Raw genomic sequence first — 19,916 nt, 5'->3', positions numbered from 1 at the left:
CAGGCGGTGATACAGCCCGACAGGATGCTCTCGATTGTGCATCTGTAGAAGTTTGTGAGTGCTTTTGGTGACAAGCCGAATTTCTTCAGCCTCCTGAGGTTGAAGAGGCGCTGCTGCGCCTTCTTCACAACGCTGTCTGTGTGGGTGGACCAGTTCAGTTTGTCCGTGATGTGTACACCGAGGAACTTAAAACTTTCCACCTTCTCCACTACTGACCCGTCGATGTGGATAGGGGGGTGCTCCCTCTGCTGTTTCCTGAAGTCCACAATCATCTCCTTTGTTTTGTTGACGTTGAGTATGAGGTTATTTTCCTGACACCACACTCCGAGGGCCCTCACCTCCTCCCTGTAGGCCGTCTCGTCGTTGTTGGTGATCAAGCCTACCACTGTAGTGTCATCCGCAAACTTGATGATTGAGTTGGAGGCGTGCATGGCCACGCAGTCGTGGGTGAACAGGGAGTACAGGAGAGGGCTCAGAACGCACCCTTGTGGGGCCCCAGTGTTGAGGATCAGCGGGGTGGAGATGTTGTTACCTACCCTCACCACCTGGGGGCGGCCCGTCAGGAAGTCCAGGCCCCAGTTGCACAGGGCGGGGTCGAGACCCAGGGTCTCGAGCTTGATGACGAGTTTGGAGGGTACTATGGTGTTAAATGCTGAGCTGTAATCGATGAACAGCATTCTCACATGGGTATTCCTCTTGTCCAGATGGGTTAGGGCAGTGTGCAGTGTGGTTGCGATTGCGTCGTCTGTGGACCTATTGGGTCGGTAAGCAAATTGGAGTGGGTCTAGGGTGTCCGGTAGGGTGGAGGTGATATGGTCCTTGACTAGTCTCTCAAAGCACTTCATGATGACGGAAGTGAGTGCTACGGGGCGGTAGTCGTTTAGCTCAGTTACCTTAGCTTTCTTGGGAACAGGAACAATGGTGGCCCTCTTGAAGCATGTGGGAACAGCAGACTGGGATAAGGATTGATTGAATATGTCCGTAAACACACCAGCCAGCTGGTCTGCGCATGCTCTGAGGACGCGGCTGGGAATGCCGTCTGGGCCTGCAGCCTTGCGAGGGTTAACACGTTTAAATGTTTTACTCACCTCGGCTGCAGTGAAGGAGAGCCCGCAGGTTTTGGTAGGGGGCCGTGTCAGTGGCACTGTATTGTCCTCAAAGCGGGCAAAAAAGTTGTTTAGCCTGTCTGGGAGCAAGACATCCTGGTCCTCGACGGGGCTGGTTTTCTTTTTGTAATCCGTGATTGACTGTAGACCCTGCCACATACCTCTTGTGTCTGAGCTGTTGAATTTCGACTCGATTTTGTCTCTGTACTGAGACTTGGCCTGTTTGATTGCCTTGCGGAGAGAATAGCTACACTGTTTGTATTCGGTCATGCTTCCGGTCACCTTGCCCTGGTTAAAAGCAGTGGTTCGCGCTTTCAGTTTCACGCGAATGCTGCCGTCAATCCACGGTTTCTGGTTTGGGAATGTTTTTATCGTTGCTGTGGGTACGACATCGTCAATGCACTTCCTAATGAACTCGCTCACCGAATCAGCATAATCGTCAATATTGTTGTTGGACGCGATGCGGAACATATTCCAATCTGCGTGATCGAAGCAGTCTTGAAGCGTGGATTCAGATTGGTCGGACCAGCGTTGAACAGACCTGAGCGCGGGAGCTTGTTGTTTGAGTTTTTGTTTGTAGGCTGGAATCAACAAAATGGAGTCGTGGTCAGCTTTTCCGAAAGGGGGGCGGGGGAGGGCCTTATAAGCGTCGCGGAAATTAGTGTAACAATGGTCTAGTGTTTTTCCAGCCCTGGTAGCACAATCGATATGCTGATAGAATTTAGGGAGTTTTGTTTTTAGATTAGCCTTGTTAAAATCCCCAGCTACGATGAATGCAGCCTCAGGGTGTGTGGTTTCCAGTTTACAAAGAGTCAGATAAAGTTCGTTCAGGGCCATCGATGTGTCTGCTTGGGGGGGAATGTATACGGCTGTGATTATGATTGACGAGAATTCCCTTGGTAGATAATGCGGTCGACATTTGATTGTGAGGAGTTCTAGATCAGGTGAACAGAACGACTTGAGTTCTTGTGTGTTGTTATGATGATCACACCACTTCTCGTTAATCATAAGGCATACCCCCCCGCCCCTCTTCTTACCGGAAAGATGTTTGTTTCTGTCGGCGCGATGCATGGAGAAACCAGCTGGCTGCACCGACTCCGTTAGCGTCCCTTGAGTTAGCCATGTTTCCGTGAAGCAGAGCACGTTGCAATCCCTGATGTCTCTCTGGAATGCTACCCGTGCTCGGATTTCATCAACCTTATTGTCAAGAGACTGGACATTGGCGAGTAGTATGCTAGGGAGTGGAGCGCGATGTGCCCGTCTCCGAAGCCTGACCACGAGACCGCCACGTTTTCCCCTTTTTCGGCGACGCACAGGGTCGCCGGCTGGGATCAGATCCATTGTATTGTGTGGAAGGCAAGACACTGGATCCGTTTCGGGAAAGTCATATTCCTGGTAGGAACGATGATGAGTTGACGTTAATCGTATATTCAGTAGTTCCTCCCGACTGTATGTAATGAAACCTAAGATTACCCGGGGTACCGATGTAAGAAATAACACGTAAAAAAACAAAATACTGCATATTTTCCAAGGAACGCGAAGCGAGGCAGCCATCTCTTTCCGGCGCCTGCGCAAAAACCTTAACATGCTTAACATGCAGCATGCAGCTCAGTTGGATCAAAGAGTCATTGGTACACAATGAGTTGTCCAGCTGAGGGCTTGAAGCAGTGCTGCTACGTGCACACGCAGGGGGCTTGGCTTCAATGGGAAACAGCCAGGCTCCACAAATACTTGTAATTACCGTCACGGCCCTAGATATGTGGCTGGCTGCTCACTGACTGACTGGCCCCTGAGAGCAATTGTCCTCACTCTCTCGCTCAGGCTGCCGTGACCAGTGGTTGAAGGGCGATAGGTAGTCTAGCGGTTAGAGCATTGGGACAGTAAACGAAAAGGTTGCTGGTTCGAATACCTGACAAGGTAAAAAAAAAGAAAAATATCGGCCAATGTGCCCTGTAGCAAGGCACTTACCCCTAATTTACCCAAGGTTGCCGTACTACTATGGCTGATCCAGTAAAACAACAAATTTCACTGCACCTATCAGGTGTATGTGACAATAAAACAAAGTGTGGAGAGAAATGCATCCCAAATGGCACCCTACACCCTATCTGCACTGGTTAAAAGTAGGGCACTATATTAGGGAATAGGGTGCCATTTGGGGGACAACCATACTGCAAAGTATTCAGACCCCTTGACTTTTTCCACATTTTGTTACGTTACAGCCTTATTCTAACCCACAAATGCTGATGCTCCAGATACTCAACTAGTCTAAAGAAGGCCCGTTTTATTGCTTCTTTAAATCAGAACAACAGTTTTCAGCTGTGCTAACATAATTGAAAAAGGTTTTTCTAATTATCAATTAGCCTTTTAAAAAGATAACTTGGATTAGCTAACACAACGTGCCATTGGAACACAGGAGTGATGGTTGCCAAAAATGGGCCTCTGTACGCTTATGTAGATACTCCTTTAAAAGTCCGCCGTTTCCAGCTACAATAGTCATTTACAACATTAACAATGTCTTTACTGTATTTCTGATCAATTTTATGTTTTTTAAAAATGGACAATGAAATGTTTTAAAGAAAAGCACAAGGACATTTCTAAGTGACCCCAAACTTATGAGAGAGAGCGCTAGATAGAGAGAGGGCTAGATAGATAGAGAGCTAGATAGAAAGCTAGATATATATTAGATAGAAAGCTAGATATATATTAGATAGAAAGCTAGATATATATATATATATATATTAGCTGGAGAGATATAGATAGAGCTATAGATGGAGATAGAGATATGGAGATAGATAGAGAGATATATATACATATAGATAGAGATATATAGATATACAGAGAGAGATAGAGATATATACATATAGAGAGCTATATAGATATATATATAGAGAAAGATAGAGAGCGAGATAGAGATATAGATATATAGAGAGAGATAGAGAGCTATATAGATAAAGAGATAGAAAGCTAGATATATATTAGATAGATATATATTAGCTAGAGAGATATAGATACATATAGATAGAGCTATAGATGGAGATAGAGAGAGCTGTAGAGAGCTAGATAGACTGAGATATATATATATATATATAGAGAGAGATATATAGATATACAGAGAGAGATAGAGATATATATACATATAGAGAGCTATATAGATAGATATATATATAGATATATATATATAGAGAGAGAGAGCTAGATAGAGAGCTATATAGATAGAGATATAGATATATATAGAGAGAGAGCGCTTGATAGAGAGATATAGATAGAGATTTATAGAGAGATATAGATATACAGAGAGAGATAGAGCTAGATAAATATAGATATATAGATGGAGATAGATACTTAGAGAGATATATAGATATAGAGAGAGATAGAGAGCTAGGTAGAGATATATAGAGATATAGATAGATATATAGAGAGCGATAGAGATATGTAAATAGCCTTGCTATTGAGAAAGGCCGCCGTAGGCAGACATGGCTCTCAAGAGAAGACAGGCTATGTGCACACTGCCCACAAAATCCAATTTTGATAAACTCCCATATCTACTGGGAGAAATTCCACAGTGTGCCATCACAGCAGCAAGATTTGTGACCTGTTGCCACAAGAAAAGGGCAACCAGTGAAGAACAAACACCATTGTAAATACAACCCATATTTATGCTTATTTATTTTAACTTGTGTGCTTTAACCATTTGTACATTGTTACAACACTGTATATATATAATATAACATTTGTAATGTCTTTATTGTTTTGAAACTTCTGTATGTGTAATGTTTACTGTTAATTTGTATTGTTTATTTCACTTTGTATAATATCTACCTCACTTGCTTTGGCAATGTTAACACATGTTTCCCATGCCAATAAAGCCCCTTGAATTGAATTGAATTGATATGTAGATATAGATATATAGAGCGAGATATATAGAGATACAGAGATATATAGATAGAGATAAAGAGCTAGAGCTAGATAGAGATGGAGATATATATACAGTGGGGAGAACAAGTATTTGATACACTGCCGATTTTGCAGGTTTTCCTACTTACAAAGCATGTAGAGGTCTGTAATTTTTATCATAGGTACACTTCAACTGTGAGAGACGGAATCTAAAACAAAAATCCAGAAAATCACATTGTATGATTTTTAAATAATTAATTTGCATTTTATTGCATGACATAAGTATTTGATCACCTACCAACCAGTAAGAATTCCGGCTCTCACAGACCTGTTAGTTTTTCTTTAAGAAGCCCTCCTGTTCTCCACTCATTACCTGTATTAACTGCACCTGTTTGAACTCATTACCTGTATAAAAGACACCTGTCCACACACTCAATCAAACAGACTCCAACCTCTCCACAATGGCCAAGACCAGAAAGCTGTGTAAGGACATCAGGGATAAAATTGTAGACCTGCACAAGGCTGGGATGGGCTACAGGACAATAGGCAAGCAGCTTGGTGAGAAGGCAACAACTGTTGGCGCAATTATTAGAAAATGGAAGAAGTTCAAGATGACGGTCAATCACCCTCGGTCTGGGGCTCCATGCAAGATCTCACCTCGTGGGGCATCAATGATCATGAGGAAGGTGAGGGATCAGCCCAGAACTACACGACAGGACCTGGTCAATGACCTGAAGAGAGCTGGGACCACAGTCTCAAAGAAAACCATTAGTAACACATTACGCCGTCATGGATTAAAATACTGCAGCGCACGCAAGGTCCCCCTGCTCAAGCCAGCGCATGTCCAGGCCCGTCTGAAGTTTGCCAATGACCATCTGGATGATCCAGAGGAGGAATGGGAGAAGGTCATGTGGTCTGATGAGACAAAAATAGAGCTTTTTGGTCTAACTCCACTCGCCGTGTTTGGAGGAAGAAGAAGTATGAGTACAACCCCAAGAACACCATCCCAACCGTGAAGCATGGAGGTGGAAACATCATTCTTTGGGGATGCTTTTCTGCAAAGGGGACAGGACGACTGCACCGTATTGAGGGGAGGATGGATGGGGCCATGTATCGCGAGATCTTGGCCAACAACCTCCTTCCCTCAGTAAGAGCATTGAAGATGGGTCGTGGCTGGGTCTTCCAGCATGACAACGACACGAAACACACAGCCATGGCAACTAAGGAGTGGCTCCGTAAGAAGCATCTCAAGGTCCTGGAGTGGCCTAGCCAGTCTCCAGACCTGAACCCAATAGAAAATCTTTGGAGGGAGCTGAAAGTCCGTATTGCCCAGCGACAGCCCCGAAACCTGAAGGATCTGGAGAAGATCTGTAGGGAGGAGTGGGCCAAAATCCCTGCTGCAGTGTGTGCAAACCTAGTCAAGAACTACAGGAAACGTATGATCTCTGTAATTGCAAACAAAGGTTTCTGTACTAAATATTAAGTTCTGCTTTTCTGATGTATCAAATACTTATGTCATGCAATAAAATGCAAATTAATTACTTAAAAATCATACAATGTGATTTTCTGGATTTTTGTTTTAGATTCCGTCTCTCACAGTTGAAGTGTACCTATGATAAAAATTACAGACCTCTACATGCTTTGTAAGTAGGACAACCTGCAAAATCGGCAGTGTATCAAATACTTGTTCTCCCCACTGTATGTAGAGAGATATATATAGATATATATAGATGATAGAGAGATATACACATACATATAGAGAGAGATAAAGAGCTAGATAGAGAGCTAGATAGAGAGATATAGATATATATATGTAGAGAGAGATATGTAGATATATATATATATAGAGTGAGATACAGTGGGGAGAACAAGTATTTGATACACTGCCGATTATGCAGGTTTTCCTACTTACAAAGCATGTAGAGGTTTGTAATTTTTATCATAGGTACACTTCAACTGTGAGAGACGGAATCTAAAACAAAAATCCAGAAAATCACATTGTATGATTTTTAAGTAATTAATTTGCATTTTATTGCATGACATAAGTATTTGATACATCAGAAAAGCAGAACTTAATATTTGGTACAGAAACCTTTGTTTGCAATTACAGAGATCATACGTTTCCTGTAGTTCTTGACCAGGTTTGCACACACTGCAGCAGGGATTTTGGCCCACTCCTCCCTACAGACCTTCTCCAGATCCTTCAGGTTTCGGGGCTGTCGCTGGGCAATACGGACTTTCAGCTCCCTCCAAAGATTTTCTATTGGGTTCAGGTCTGGAGACTGGCTAGGCCACTCCAGGACCTTGAGATGCTTCTTACGGAGCCACTACTTAGTTGCCCTGGCTGTGTGTTTTGGGTCGTTGTCATGCTGGAAGACCCAGCCACGACCCATCTTCAATGCTCTTACTGAGGGAAGGAGGTTGTTGGCCAAGATCTCGCGATACATGGCCCCATCCATCCTCCCCTCAATACGGTGCAGTCGTCCTGTCCCCTTTGCAGAAAGGCATCCCCAAAGAATGATGTTTCCACCTCCATGCTTCACGGTTGGGATGGTGTTCTTGGGGTTGTACTCATCCTTCTTCTTCCTCCAAACACGGCGAGTGGAGTTTAGACCAAAAAGCTCTATTTTTGTCTCATCAGACCACATGACCTTCTCCCATTCCTCCTCTGGATCATCCAGATGGTCATTGGCAAACTTCAGACGGGCCTGGACATGCGCTGGCTTGAGCAGGGGGACCTTGCGTGCGCTGCAGGATTTTAATCCATGATGGCGTAGTGTGTTACTAATGGTTTTCTTTGAGACTGTGGTCCCAGCTCTCTTCAGGTCATTGACCAGGTCCTGCCGTGTAGTTCTGGGCTGATCCCTCACATTCCTCATGATCATTGATGCCCCACGAGGTGAGATCTTGCATGGAGCCCCAGACCGAGGGTGATTGACCGTCATCTTGAACTTCTTCCATTTTCTAATAATTGCGCCAACAGTTGTTGCCTTCTTACCAAGCTGCTTGCCTATTGTCCTGTAGCCCATCCCAGCCTTGTGCAGGTCTACAATTGTATCCCTGATGTCCTTACACAGCTCTCTGGTCTTGGCCATGGAGAGGTTGGAGTATGTTTGATTGAGTGTGTGGACAGGTGTCTTTTATACAGGTAACGAGTTCAAACAGGTGCAGTTAATACAGGTAATGAGTGGAGAGCAGGAGGGCTTCTTAAAGAAAAACTAACAGGTCTGTGAGAGCCGGAATTCTTACTGGTTGGTAGGTGATCAAATACTTATGTCATGCAATAAAATGCTAATTAATTACTTAAAAATCATACAATGTGATTTTCTGGATTTTTGTTTTAGATTCCGTCTCTCACAGTTGAAGTGTACCTATGATAAAAATTACAGACCTCTACATGCTTTGTAAGTAGGAAAACCTGCAAAATCGGCAGTGTATCAAATACTTGTTCTCCCCACTGTATATATATAGAGATACAGAAATGTATAGATAGAGAGATAAAGAGCTAGATAGAGATTTGGATGGAGATAGAGATATATAGATAGAGAGCTAGATAGATATATCAATATAGAGAGATATATAGAGATAGAGAGATATGTAGATATATATAGAGAGAGATAGAGAGATAGATATATAGAGATATAGAGCTATGTAGATAGATATATAGATATATAGATGAGATATACATACATATAGAGAGATATAGAGAGATATATATATATATGAGATAGAGATATACACATAGAGAGATATATAGAGAGATATATATATAGATGAGAGAGAGATATATAGAGAGATATACAGTGGGGAGAACAAGTATTTGATACACTGACAATTTTGCAGGTTTTCCTACTTACAAAGCATGTAGAGGTCTGTAATTTTTATCATAGGTACACTTCAACTGTGAGAGACGGAATCTAAAACAAAAATCCAGAAAATCACATTGTATGATTTTTAAGTAATTAATTTGCATTTTATTGCATGACATAAGTATTTGATACATCAGAAAAGCAGAACTGAATATTTGGTACAGAAACCTTAGTTTGCAATTACAGAGATCATACGTTTCCTGTAGTTCTTGACCAGGTTTGCACACACTGCAGCAGGGATTTTGGCCCACTCCTCCATACAGACCTTCTCCAGATCCTTCAGGTTTCGGGGCTGTCGCTGGGCAATACGGACTTTCGGCTCCCTCCAAAGATTTTCTATTGGGTTCAGGTCTGGAGACTGGCTAGGCCACTCCAGGACCTTGAGATGCTTCTTACGGAGCCACTCCTTAGTTGCCCTGGCTGTGTGTTTCGGGTCGTTGTCATGCTGGAAGACCCAGCCACGACCCATCTTCAATGCTCTTACTGAGGGAAGGAGGTTGTTGGTCAAGATCTCGCGATACATGGCCCCATCCATCCTCCCCTCAATACGGTGCAGTCGTCCTGTCCCCTTTGCAGAAAAGCATCCCCAAAGAATGATGTTTCCACCTCCATGCTTCACGGTTGGGATGGTGTTCTTGGGGTTGTACTCATCCTTCTATTCCTCCAAACACGGCGAGTGGAGTTTAGAGCAAAAAGCTCTATTTTTGTCTCATCAGACCACATGACCTTCTCCCATTCCTCCTCTGGATCATCCAGATGGTCATTGGCAAACTTCAGACGGGCCTGGACATGCGCTGGCTTGAGCAGGGGGACCTTGCGTGCGCTGCAGGATTTTAATCCATGACGGCGTAGTGTGTTACTAATGGTTTTCTTTGAGACTGTGGTCCCAGCTCTCTTCAGGTCATTGACCAGGTCCTGCCGTGTAGTTCTGGGCTGATCCCTCACATTCCTCATGATCATTGATGCCCCACGAGGTGAGATCTTGCATGGAGCCCCAGACCGAGGGTGATTGACCGTCATCTTGAATTTCTTCCATTTTCTAATAATTGTGCCAACAGTTGTTGCCTTCTCACCAAGCTGCTTGGCTATTGTCCTGTAGCCCATCCCAGCCTTGTACAGGTCTACAATTTATCCCTGATGTCCTTACACAGCTCTCTGGTCTTGGCCATTGTGGAGAGGTTGGAGTCTGTTTGATTGAGTGTGTGGACAGGTGTCTTTTATACAGGTAACGAGTTCAAACAGGTGCAGTTAATACAGGTAATGAGTGGAGAACAGGAGGGCTTCTTAAAGAAAAACTAACAGGTCTGTGAGAGCCGGAATTCTTACTGGTTGGTAGGTGATCAAATACTTATGTCATGCAATAAAATGCAAATTAATTACTTAAAAATCATACAATGTGATTTTCTGGATTTTTGTTTTAGATTCTGTCTCTCACAGTTGAAGTGTACCTATGATAAAAATGACAGACCTCTACATGCTTTGTAAGTAGGAAAACCTGCAAAATCGGCAGTGTATCAAATACTTGTTCTCCCCACTGTATATATAGATGAGATAGAGAGATATACACATAGAGAGATATATAGAGAGATATATATATAGATGAGAGCGAGATATACACATAGAGAGATATATAGAGAGATATATATATAGATGAGATAGAGAGATATACACATAGAGAGATATATAGAGAGAGATATATATAGATGAGATAGAGAGATATACACATAGAGATATATATAGAGATATATACAGTGGGGCAAAAAAGTATTTAGTCAGCCACCAATTGTGCAAGTTCTCCCACTTAAAAAGATGAGGCCTGTAATTTTCATCATAGGTACACTTCAACTATGACAGACAAAATGAGAAAAAAAAATCCAGAAAATCACATTGTGGGATTTTTTATGAATTTATTTGCAAATTATGGTGGAAAATAAGTATTCTCATATCTTCACACACACTGGATTTTGGGTCACTAATGAAAAGCCATTGGATGTCCCTGTCTGCAGATAGCAGGGATGCTGTGCCTTTGCTATACAAGGTTAAATGTGCTTTATAAGACGGGCATGAAAACCAATGTGCTGTAAAATCAGCTCTGCTGCCCACTGAGTGAAATAAATAATGCTGCTGTATGTAGGTTTTATGGGGCGCGATGAACAGAGTTAAAGCAAAAACTATTGGCCTATTGCCATGCTACATTTGGCCGAAGTCCGCTCACTGAATATGGGAGACTGACCATAGAAAGAGTTGTAGATATTGTAGTTTTTAAAGAGAAATCCAGATATTTATCATGTTACACTTGAGCACAGCTACATGAAAGAAGGCATGGTTTCCATCCTGATCTCTCCAGACATAATGTAGTTCACGACAGATGACTCCAATCAGTCCAATCACAAGTAGGTGGGCCTGTCCCACCAGTCCAACTGGACCCGAGAACACAGCAGAGGTGACAACTGTAGTCATAAAACAACCAAAACACCAATCTGCACTTCTTCTTCCTGCCTACCTCGGCCCCGCCTCCACAATTTCTTATTAATCTCTCTAGGTAAGAGGAATTCTCTTCACCAAACAGGGAGATTTATTTGATTCCATCTCCTAGGAATGGTGACGCTTAATGTCCTGTTGGAGAGGGGCAGAGTATGTGTCCAAAACAAATGAAAAGAATCCCACACTAGTGAAGACAGATGACTGACCAACTTTAACTGTATGTCTGCAGTATGTGTGTTGGAGAGGGCCAGAGAGAGGATGTAAGTCTGTGTGTTGGAGAGGGGCAGAGAGAGTAGTGGGGAGTCTCCTGTGAGGGTAATGAATCTCAGAGGATCGGTGTTGATTGCCACACAAAGCCAGCTCTGAAAAAGGGGGGGGGGGAGCAAACTTGACACTACTCTCCCTGCTTCCGTCATCCCATGGGGTGATTGGTAGGGGAAAAACATCACTCTGTCTCTTAAGATACTTAGCCAACTCCAATAGGTCTCCCTTGTCCCCTCCTCCCTCACTCCCTCCATTTTATTCCTTACCAGCGGTACACATCCACTCTGTCTCCTAAACTACTTAGCTAACTCCTCTGGGCCTCACTTCACCTCCTCCTCTCCTTTTCCCACCACAAGTCAATACTTCAGCCCTGTTGTCAGCACCTCTGATTGAATGCTCGATAAACTCCCTCTGAGTGACATCATGTAATGATGAAAAACAGGGTTCACAGGAGGTCAGAGTTCTAAAGAAACAGAACTGACAAACAGGAGACACAGCACTGCAAACATGACAAACTTAGTTCAGTTTGTAGATTTTAGTCCTTGCCAGAGAAAAACCTCATATAGGAAAAGCATGCTTCATGGGGAGGAAGTGTTGACGTCACCCAAGAATGCTCCCTATAATCTGGCACCCCTACAGTCATTCATTATTCAGGAGCCCTCTGTTAATTGTACATGTTTAATTAGAACAACACCGCAGCTAAACGAAGCACGCCTCACCGAATCAGAACAACACCGCAGCTAAACGAAGCACGCCTCACCGGATCAGAACAACACCGCAGCTAAACGAAGCACGCCTCACCGGATCAGAACAACACCGCAGCTAAACGAAGCACGCCTCACTGGATCAGAACACTGCAGCTAAGCATGCCTCACTGGATCAGAACACTGCAGCTAAGCATGCCTCACTGGATCAGAACACTGCAGCTAAGCATGCCTCACTGGATCAGAACACTGCAGCTAAGCACGCCTCACTGGATCAGAACACTGCAGCTAAGCACGCCTCACTGGATCAGAACACTGCAGCTAAGCATGCCTCACTGGATCAGAACACTGCAGCTAAGCACGCCTCACTGGATCAGAACACTGCAGCTAAGCATGGCTCACTGTATCAGAACACTGCAGCTAAGCATGGCTCACTGGATCAGAACACTGCAGCTAAGCACGCCTCACTGGATCAGAACACTGCAGCTAAGCATGCCTCACTGGATCAGAACACTGCAGCTAAGCACGCCTCACTGGATCAGAACACTGCAGCTAAGCATGCCTCACTGGATCAGAACACTGCAGCTAAGCATGGCTCACTGGATCAGAACACTGCAGCTAAGCATGGCTCACTGGATCAGAACACTGCAGCTAAGCATGCCTCACTGGATCAACCAGCAGGGATAACACAACTATAAAACATACTGCTAAATGTATTGTATTTTGTAAGAGAGTGAAATTCCACCCTCATTTAAGCTATTAAGCTTTATTTAGACAAACAGGGAAATAGAGAGAGACTGAGACAAGCTATGTAAATGTTCTTTGAGCTTGTTTTAAATATGATTTTCTTGTGATTTTTAGCCAGGGCTCTTAGAGTACAGTAGTGTGGACAGCATTTTGCACAAAGGGTTGTGTATTGATTGAGGTTCTGTTATGAACAAAACAAAATGGAGGAATGTTTTAGCATGACATGCTCCCATTTCTATACTGTTTTGAGATTAAACCATTAAAAAATGAATAAGAGTTCCCTCATTTAAAAGTCAGAGCTGCTGTATCGTATGGGTCCTAACACACAGTGGCCTTCTGCAGTTATGACTCAGACTCTCACACAGTTAAACACCACAGACCATTACAGTACTATGCGAAGCATCCACAATTGCCGGGTTTATCAGGGAAACAAATAATATTAATCATATAATATTGAATGATGTGAACTATCATTTGACATTATTATCACCTCAGTTAGGTAGGTCAAAGTATTCCATCTGTTTTAACAGTAGGCAAGACAGCGCCAAAAACCTAGCTTTTTAATAGGCAAAGAGAATGCTAGCCTATTCTTAGACAAAAATAGTTCAATAGTTATGAGGAGCCATGTCTTGGTCCTGTGAGTCGGTGTGTGTACAGGAAATATAGAGAGGCTCCACGTGGATAGTGCTGAAGGGGAAAGGAAAACTGGGGAGCAAAGTGAAGCCATTAGGTGTGCACAGACAGCAACACCCCTCATCAGACCTTAGCACAGCAGGCTGGTTAAGAGAAGTGTAAATTACATTTCTCAGCAGGAGGGAGCTTTGCATGATTAATTAAAACCGATAATTAACTTGTGTGGATGGGTCCGTTGAGCACCTCCAACTTGCTGGAAAATCTAAATGTCATATTGACATGACATTTTTACAAGCCACTTAGACCTTCCATGTCTGGAGCGTCCTCCTTTCACGAAATGTTATGAAAATGCCCTTAGGATATGTAATAATTCGGATTCATGATGACGATTTTCCATATATACACACAAGTCAACCCTCTGGCTCAGACAAGCACGTTTATTTGTTAGAATTAATATTATTTTTCATGGTTTCTAAAATGATTGAATATAGGAATCTCTAAAAATATTAACATGATTTAATAATATTTATATATTACTAATAAATCAATGATTTGACATGAAAGGAATGGTCATTATTTTAATATATCAATACTTTATCTTTCCAGTTTCTATCGAATTATGTTATGGTCATCATTCATTAATGAATGATAAACCATCATGGCCAATCATAATTTATAGAATGGAATTAAAGAAAGCCTTGAGCGGCATCAAGAATAGCGGTGCGCTGCGCGTCTCTCCAAAACTTACCTACAACCAGCCACAGGAGCACCTGTTTCGACAACACTGGTGTGGTATCCGATGCCATGGTCTTCTTTAAAAACAACTATCCAATGCAAGAAGTTGGAGAAGCGTTAAGATGAAACCGACGATAAAAGCGTCACAATTCTCCTCGCTAATGTATCCACTAAGAGACGACCCTGTCACAGAATCACAGAGTTGTAATCCATAAGCATTCGACTCGTTCCTCTCAGCCAACTATGAAGGCAGCTCAACTGTCGTCACGGTCACTATCACCTTGCGCAAGAACTCGGAAGAGGTACACTTGGGTCGGGTCGTCGCGAGTTTTGCTTTCGGAGTAACCTCTCCCGTCAGCTTTCTTTACGAAATAGATTCGCTATCATTTAAATGAATATGCAACCAACATCGAGTCTTGATAATTCAAAAATTGTAAGTTCCATTAGAGTCCAAAAACCTTGCGTACACTACGAGGACATACTTGGCAACTCCAACCAACCATGCGTAAACGAAACGCACTGAGCCAGAGTAGAGCCTCCAGTGAATTGCTGGGTCTCGAGCGTACGTTCTCTTGACTGACACCAACAGAGAGTGCGTGGGAGAGCCAAGGGACCATAACCAGAATGTAGGCCAGGGTTCCCCAACTGGGGGGGAACACAGGTGATTTGATTTGACACCCCACGTTCTGAGCAAAACAAATCTATAATTGTATTTTTGGGGGACATTAAACACCAGCAAATCAGCTCAATTATTTACATTTTGTAAATCTGTTCCAAAGTATTCCCAAGCATACAAATGTCAGCAAGGTTTAAAATTATTAGGTTTTAGGCAAATGTATATGTTTGGGATTCTTGCGGTCAATTTGCAGTCTATCAATTATTTTAAAATATGTTATGGTCCCCTGAAATCGGGACGCAGCTGTATCTGGTCGATTATCCCTGATGTCGGTAAGCTATTCTGGGGGTAATGCCGCGTTCAAAGCAACTGGGAAATCTCAACTTCCTACTTCAGTGTGTTCAAAACACGTCTGGGGAAAAAACCGTTTTGATCTCGCGAACTCGAGCCTCTTTCTAGAGCTCCGACTTTCCGACCTGAAGATCACTGACGTCATGATTTGACCTCGTATTGTTCGAGTTCTCAGTTGTTTTGAACGCAGCATAAGGCAGAGGCCGACTTTGCTGCAGGGACTACATACATTCAGTACTGTACATAAAACAAATTGTGAGCAAATGGTGCCTGTTACACATTCAAAATGAACACTTGCTTCTGGGAAAAGTGATCAGTATCAGCCTGGTGTCATTGTTGACATTATAATAAAATGACATTCATCCTAGCCTACTACACAATGTGATGTCAAAGTTCATAGGCTTCTACATACATTTAAAAAAAAAAAAATACATTTGACCTATGGGATTGGATTTAAGGGGTTAAACCAGACAGGTTGAGCAAGTTTGACGATAAAGTAGTACAGTCCAACCTCACCTAATGTTGCCATCTAGTGTTAGAATATATCAAGGCAGAATTACAGCTCCCGCAGTCCCAACAAACAGCTCCATTCCTCATTGGCATATTTCATTAATCTCTCCACCCGATAGCTGATGTGTGGTGAGCGTTCTGGCAGAAATGGTTGCTGACCATGCATCCCCCCCCAAGTGGGTGCTACACATTGGTGGTGGAAGAGGTGAGTCTTCGAGCATCTGGAAAGGCTCTATAGGAAATCAATGAATCGATGCTGATGGACATATCATTCATGATAATACTGCATGTACAGGAAGAGATCCACATTTTCTCAAAGACCAGAGATCTTAAATGGAAGAATTCACACTTGTTTTTTTATAATACTTTTTTTTACTTACAGAATTTACTACATTGTACAAAATTACTACTGGCATACTAGTCTACATATCCTTTAAAAAGTAATGACGTTCAATGTACATACAAGATCGGTATGGTGACTATCTAGAGCAGTTTTTTTAACATCTACAATACACTTAAATACAGTGCGAATAACAAGGGTGCTCTTACAAAAAGAGGAATAAATTAAACGTACGAGAGCTACAGCACAATTGCACTTACATGGTGAGGCACAATTTCTAACAGCAGAGAAAAACAGTGGTATGTTTAACTGAGAAAAGTTTCCTCTCAGAGCTTTAAAAAAGACCACTCATGTTGGTCAATCACCATCTCTACAATCTATAATGCAGATGGAATTCAATAATATGACAAAGAATGTTCTTGCCAGGCAAATTAGTTTATAAACTCAGCAAAAAAAGAAACGTCCCTTTTTCAGGACCTTGTCTTTCAAGATAATTCGTGAAAATCCAAATAACGTCATAGATCTTCATTGTAAAGGGCTTAAACACTGTTTCCCATGCTTGTTCAATGAACCATAAACAATTAATGAACATGCACCTGTGGAACGGTCATTAAGGCACTAACAGCTTACAGACGGTAGGCAATTAAGGTCACAGTTATGAAAACTTAGGACACTAAAGAGGCCTTTCTACTGACTCTGAAAAACACCAAAAGAAAGATGCCCAGGGTCCCTGCGCATCTGCGTGAATGTACCTTAGGCATGCTGCGAGGCATGAGGACTGCAGATGTGGCCAGGGCAAAAAATTGCAATGTCCTGACTTGTGAGACGCCTAAGACAGCGCTACAGGGAGACAGGACGGACAGCCGATCATCCTCAGTGGCACACCACGTGTAACACCTGCACAGGATCGGTACATCCGAACATCACACCTGTAGGACAGGTACAGGATGGCAACAACTGCCCGAGTTACACCAGGAACGCACAATCCCTCCATCAGTGCTCAGACTGTCCGCAATAGGCTGAGCGAGGCTGGTAGGCCTGTCGTAAGGCAGGTCCTCACCATAGATCACCGGCAACAACGTCACCTATGGCACAAACCCACCGTCGCTGGACCAGACAGAACTGGCAAAAAGTGCTCTTCTCTGACGAGTTGCGGTTTTGCCTCACCAGGGGTGATGGTTGGATTCGCGTTTATCATCAAAGGAATGAGCGTTACACCGAGGCCTGTACTCTAGAGCGGGATCGATTTGGAAGTGGACGGTCCATCATGGTCTGGGGCGGTGGGTCACAGCATCATCGGACTGAGCTTGTTGTCATTGCAGGCAATCTCAACAGTGTGTTACAGAGAAGACATGCTCCTCCCTCATGTGGTACCCTTCCTGCAGGCTCATCCTGACATGACCCTCCAGCATGAGAATGCCACCAGCCATACTGCTCGTTCTGTGCGTGATTTCCTGCAAGACAGGAATGTCAGTGTTCTGCCATGGCCAGCGAAGAGCCCGGATCTTAATCCCATTGAACACGTCTGGAACCTGTTGGATCAGAGGGTGAGGGCTAGGGCCATTCCCCCCAGAAATGTCTGGAAACTTGCAGGTGCCTCGGTGGAAGAGTGGGGTAACATCTCACAGCAACAACTGGCAAATCTGGTGCAGTCCATGAGGAGGAGATGCACTGCAGTACTTAGTATCTGTTGTGGCAGCCAGCTGCATTGACTGTTACTTTTGATTTTGACCCCCTCTTTGTTCAGGGACACATTATTCCATTTCTGTTAGTCACATGTCTGTGGAACTTGTTCAGTTTGTCTCAGTTGTTGAATCTTGTTATGTTCATACAAATATTTACACATGTTAAGTTTGCTGACAATAAACGCAGTTGACAGTGAGAGGACGTTTCTTTTTTTGCTGAGTTTATATTCATGATACAGAGAGAGAGGGAGAACACTTCACATCTTCTCAGAGTGGCTATTTTAAGTATAAAAAAAACTTTAAAAAACACAAGTCTTTCTGTTGAGATGGGTGTTGTTCACAGATCACTTGTTCAAATGAACTGTATTTGAAAATGTCTTCTGCTTTTACCTCTACTGCACATCGTCTCGCAAAGACCTACTGATCTACCGCCCGTCTGATATCTAAAATACATTTTTAATTACATCTTAAGGTTAGTGAATAATACAGTTGACTGACAACTTCCTACCACCAGAGATCCTGTATGTGATTGGCTTAGTGTGGAAAAGAACCAATGGAGAGCCAGTTTATGATAGGCTGACAGAGGAAATAGGCCTATGAGTCATGTCACCTGTCATTGATGACCACAGCCTGAAACGGTGTCAAGACTACATGATTAGATATTACCATCACACACAGACACTCCAGTCGTAAGCAGTGGACTCAGTAAAATGAAAAACTAAAGTACAGTATAGGCCTCAATATAGTAGTAATATTGGTAGTATTAGTAGTGGTAGTATTAGTAATAGTAGTGGTAGTATTAGTAATATCAGTAATAGTAGTGGTAGTATTAGTAGTGGTAGTATTAGTAACAGTAGTGATAGTATTGGTAATAGTAGTGGTAGTATTAGTAACAGTAGTGATAGTATTAGTAGTGGTAGTATTAGTAACAGTAGTGATAGTATTGGTAATAGTAGTGGTAGTATTTCCTTACTGTGTAAAGTTATGCAATCATAATTTAACATTCAGCTAGCTTAAGGCAGGTTGTAGATACAGTGTTTTTATATGGATACAAAATAGGCATAACATTTTAGATGTGGCTAAATTCATGCCTGCATTCTACATATTGCTGTTGTCATTCTCTGATAACTGAGTCTTAATCAGATTCAGAAACGTCTAGTGAGCACCAGGTCCTAACTGAACACTGGTACTTGATCGATTCACTCTGTATGACTTTACATTTTTAAAAACAGCACAAAAAAAGAAAGTCAGTAGAAAGTCATTGTTTCATATCTTCTAAGAGTCCAGGTCCAATGCTCCAATGTAATCCAGTGGCTTGAGGAACAGATGTCCTCTTCCTTAGCACTTATTGCAGTCCCTTCCTGCTTAAAACAATTCTAAAAGGGAGTCTGTGCACTTTGTAGGAATGCTTATGAAAAGAACCAGTGAACCAACTGTGGTACTAAAATGAAAAACAAAAACACTGCTCCAAACTGGAATCTAGTGAGACGAGGAATTCCAATGATGCAATCTCTTGATTGCTGCTGGTTTGGGAATTGTTTGGCAACGCAGTAGGAGATACTGGTTGTCACTAGGGCTTCCCCCAGGTTTGGGAATGCAGTAGGAGATGAATGTGCTCAGGGTAGGAAGTAGTCCCCTAGTTTGGGAACACCAGGGGTAGGAAGTATTCGTTGTGAGGAGGGTAGAAGCTAGCTCCCCCCCTGGTTCCCACTCAGAGCTCAGTGGTCAACAGACCTTTGTGCTTGGAGCCGTGCTCCTTGGGTGGCTGGGCCACAACGCTGGTGAGAGGAGAACACAACGAAATAAAAAGCCCAGAACACCTACTTTTCAGTGTGCACAACATAAAGTAATGTATCATAGTAATATTCTAGTAGAATAGGAATATTGTATTGCTAGCCAGTATAATGTGATGCATGGGAGCGTCACAAAGTAATGACAAACTGCACAAGACGGTTCACATCCATCAATCTACGCATAT

At 42.9% G+C, this 19,916-nt stretch overlaps 2 protein-coding genes across 4 annotated transcripts in view; both read right to left on the bottom strand.

The window, feature by feature from the left end:
- LOC139539044 (receptor activity-modifying protein 1-like) overlaps positions 1-15,403 on the bottom strand; it is a 115,075-nt gene extending 99,672 nt beyond the window's left edge. The window contains exon 1 of one of the 2 annotated variants that reach the window (XM_071341735.1): positions 14,450-15,403. In XM_071341735.1, the coding sequence (XP_071197836.1) occupies positions 14,450-14,507 (58 nt within the window). In that variant the 5' untranslated portion in view covers positions 14,508-15,403. The remainder of the gene's footprint in view (positions 1-14,449) is intronic. The other variant, XM_071341736.1, reaches the window with a different exon arrangement.
- An 849-nt stretch (positions 15,404-16,252) lies between these two features.
- Positions 16,253-19,916, bottom strand: part of LOC139539038 (band 4.1-like protein 5) — a 45,502-nt gene continuing 41,838 nt past the window's right edge. For both annotated transcript variants that reach the window (XM_071341725.1, XM_071341727.1), the window contains one exon: positions 16,253-19,716. In XM_071341725.1, coding sequence (XP_071197826.1) covers positions 19,650-19,716 — 67 coding nt within the window. In that variant the 3' untranslated portion in view covers positions 16,253-19,649. The remainder of the gene's footprint in view (positions 19,717-19,916) is intronic.

The sequence above is a fragment of the Salvelinus alpinus genome, chromosome 14 (genome assembly GCF_045679555.1).
Source record: "Salvelinus alpinus chromosome 14, SLU_Salpinus.1, whole genome shotgun sequence".
NCBI classification, from domain to species: domain Eukaryota; kingdom Metazoa; phylum Chordata; class Actinopteri; order Salmoniformes; family Salmonidae; genus Salvelinus; species Salvelinus alpinus.
The sequence above is the reverse complement of the archived record's forward strand: the minus strand, read 5'-3'. Positions and strand labels throughout refer to the sequence as shown.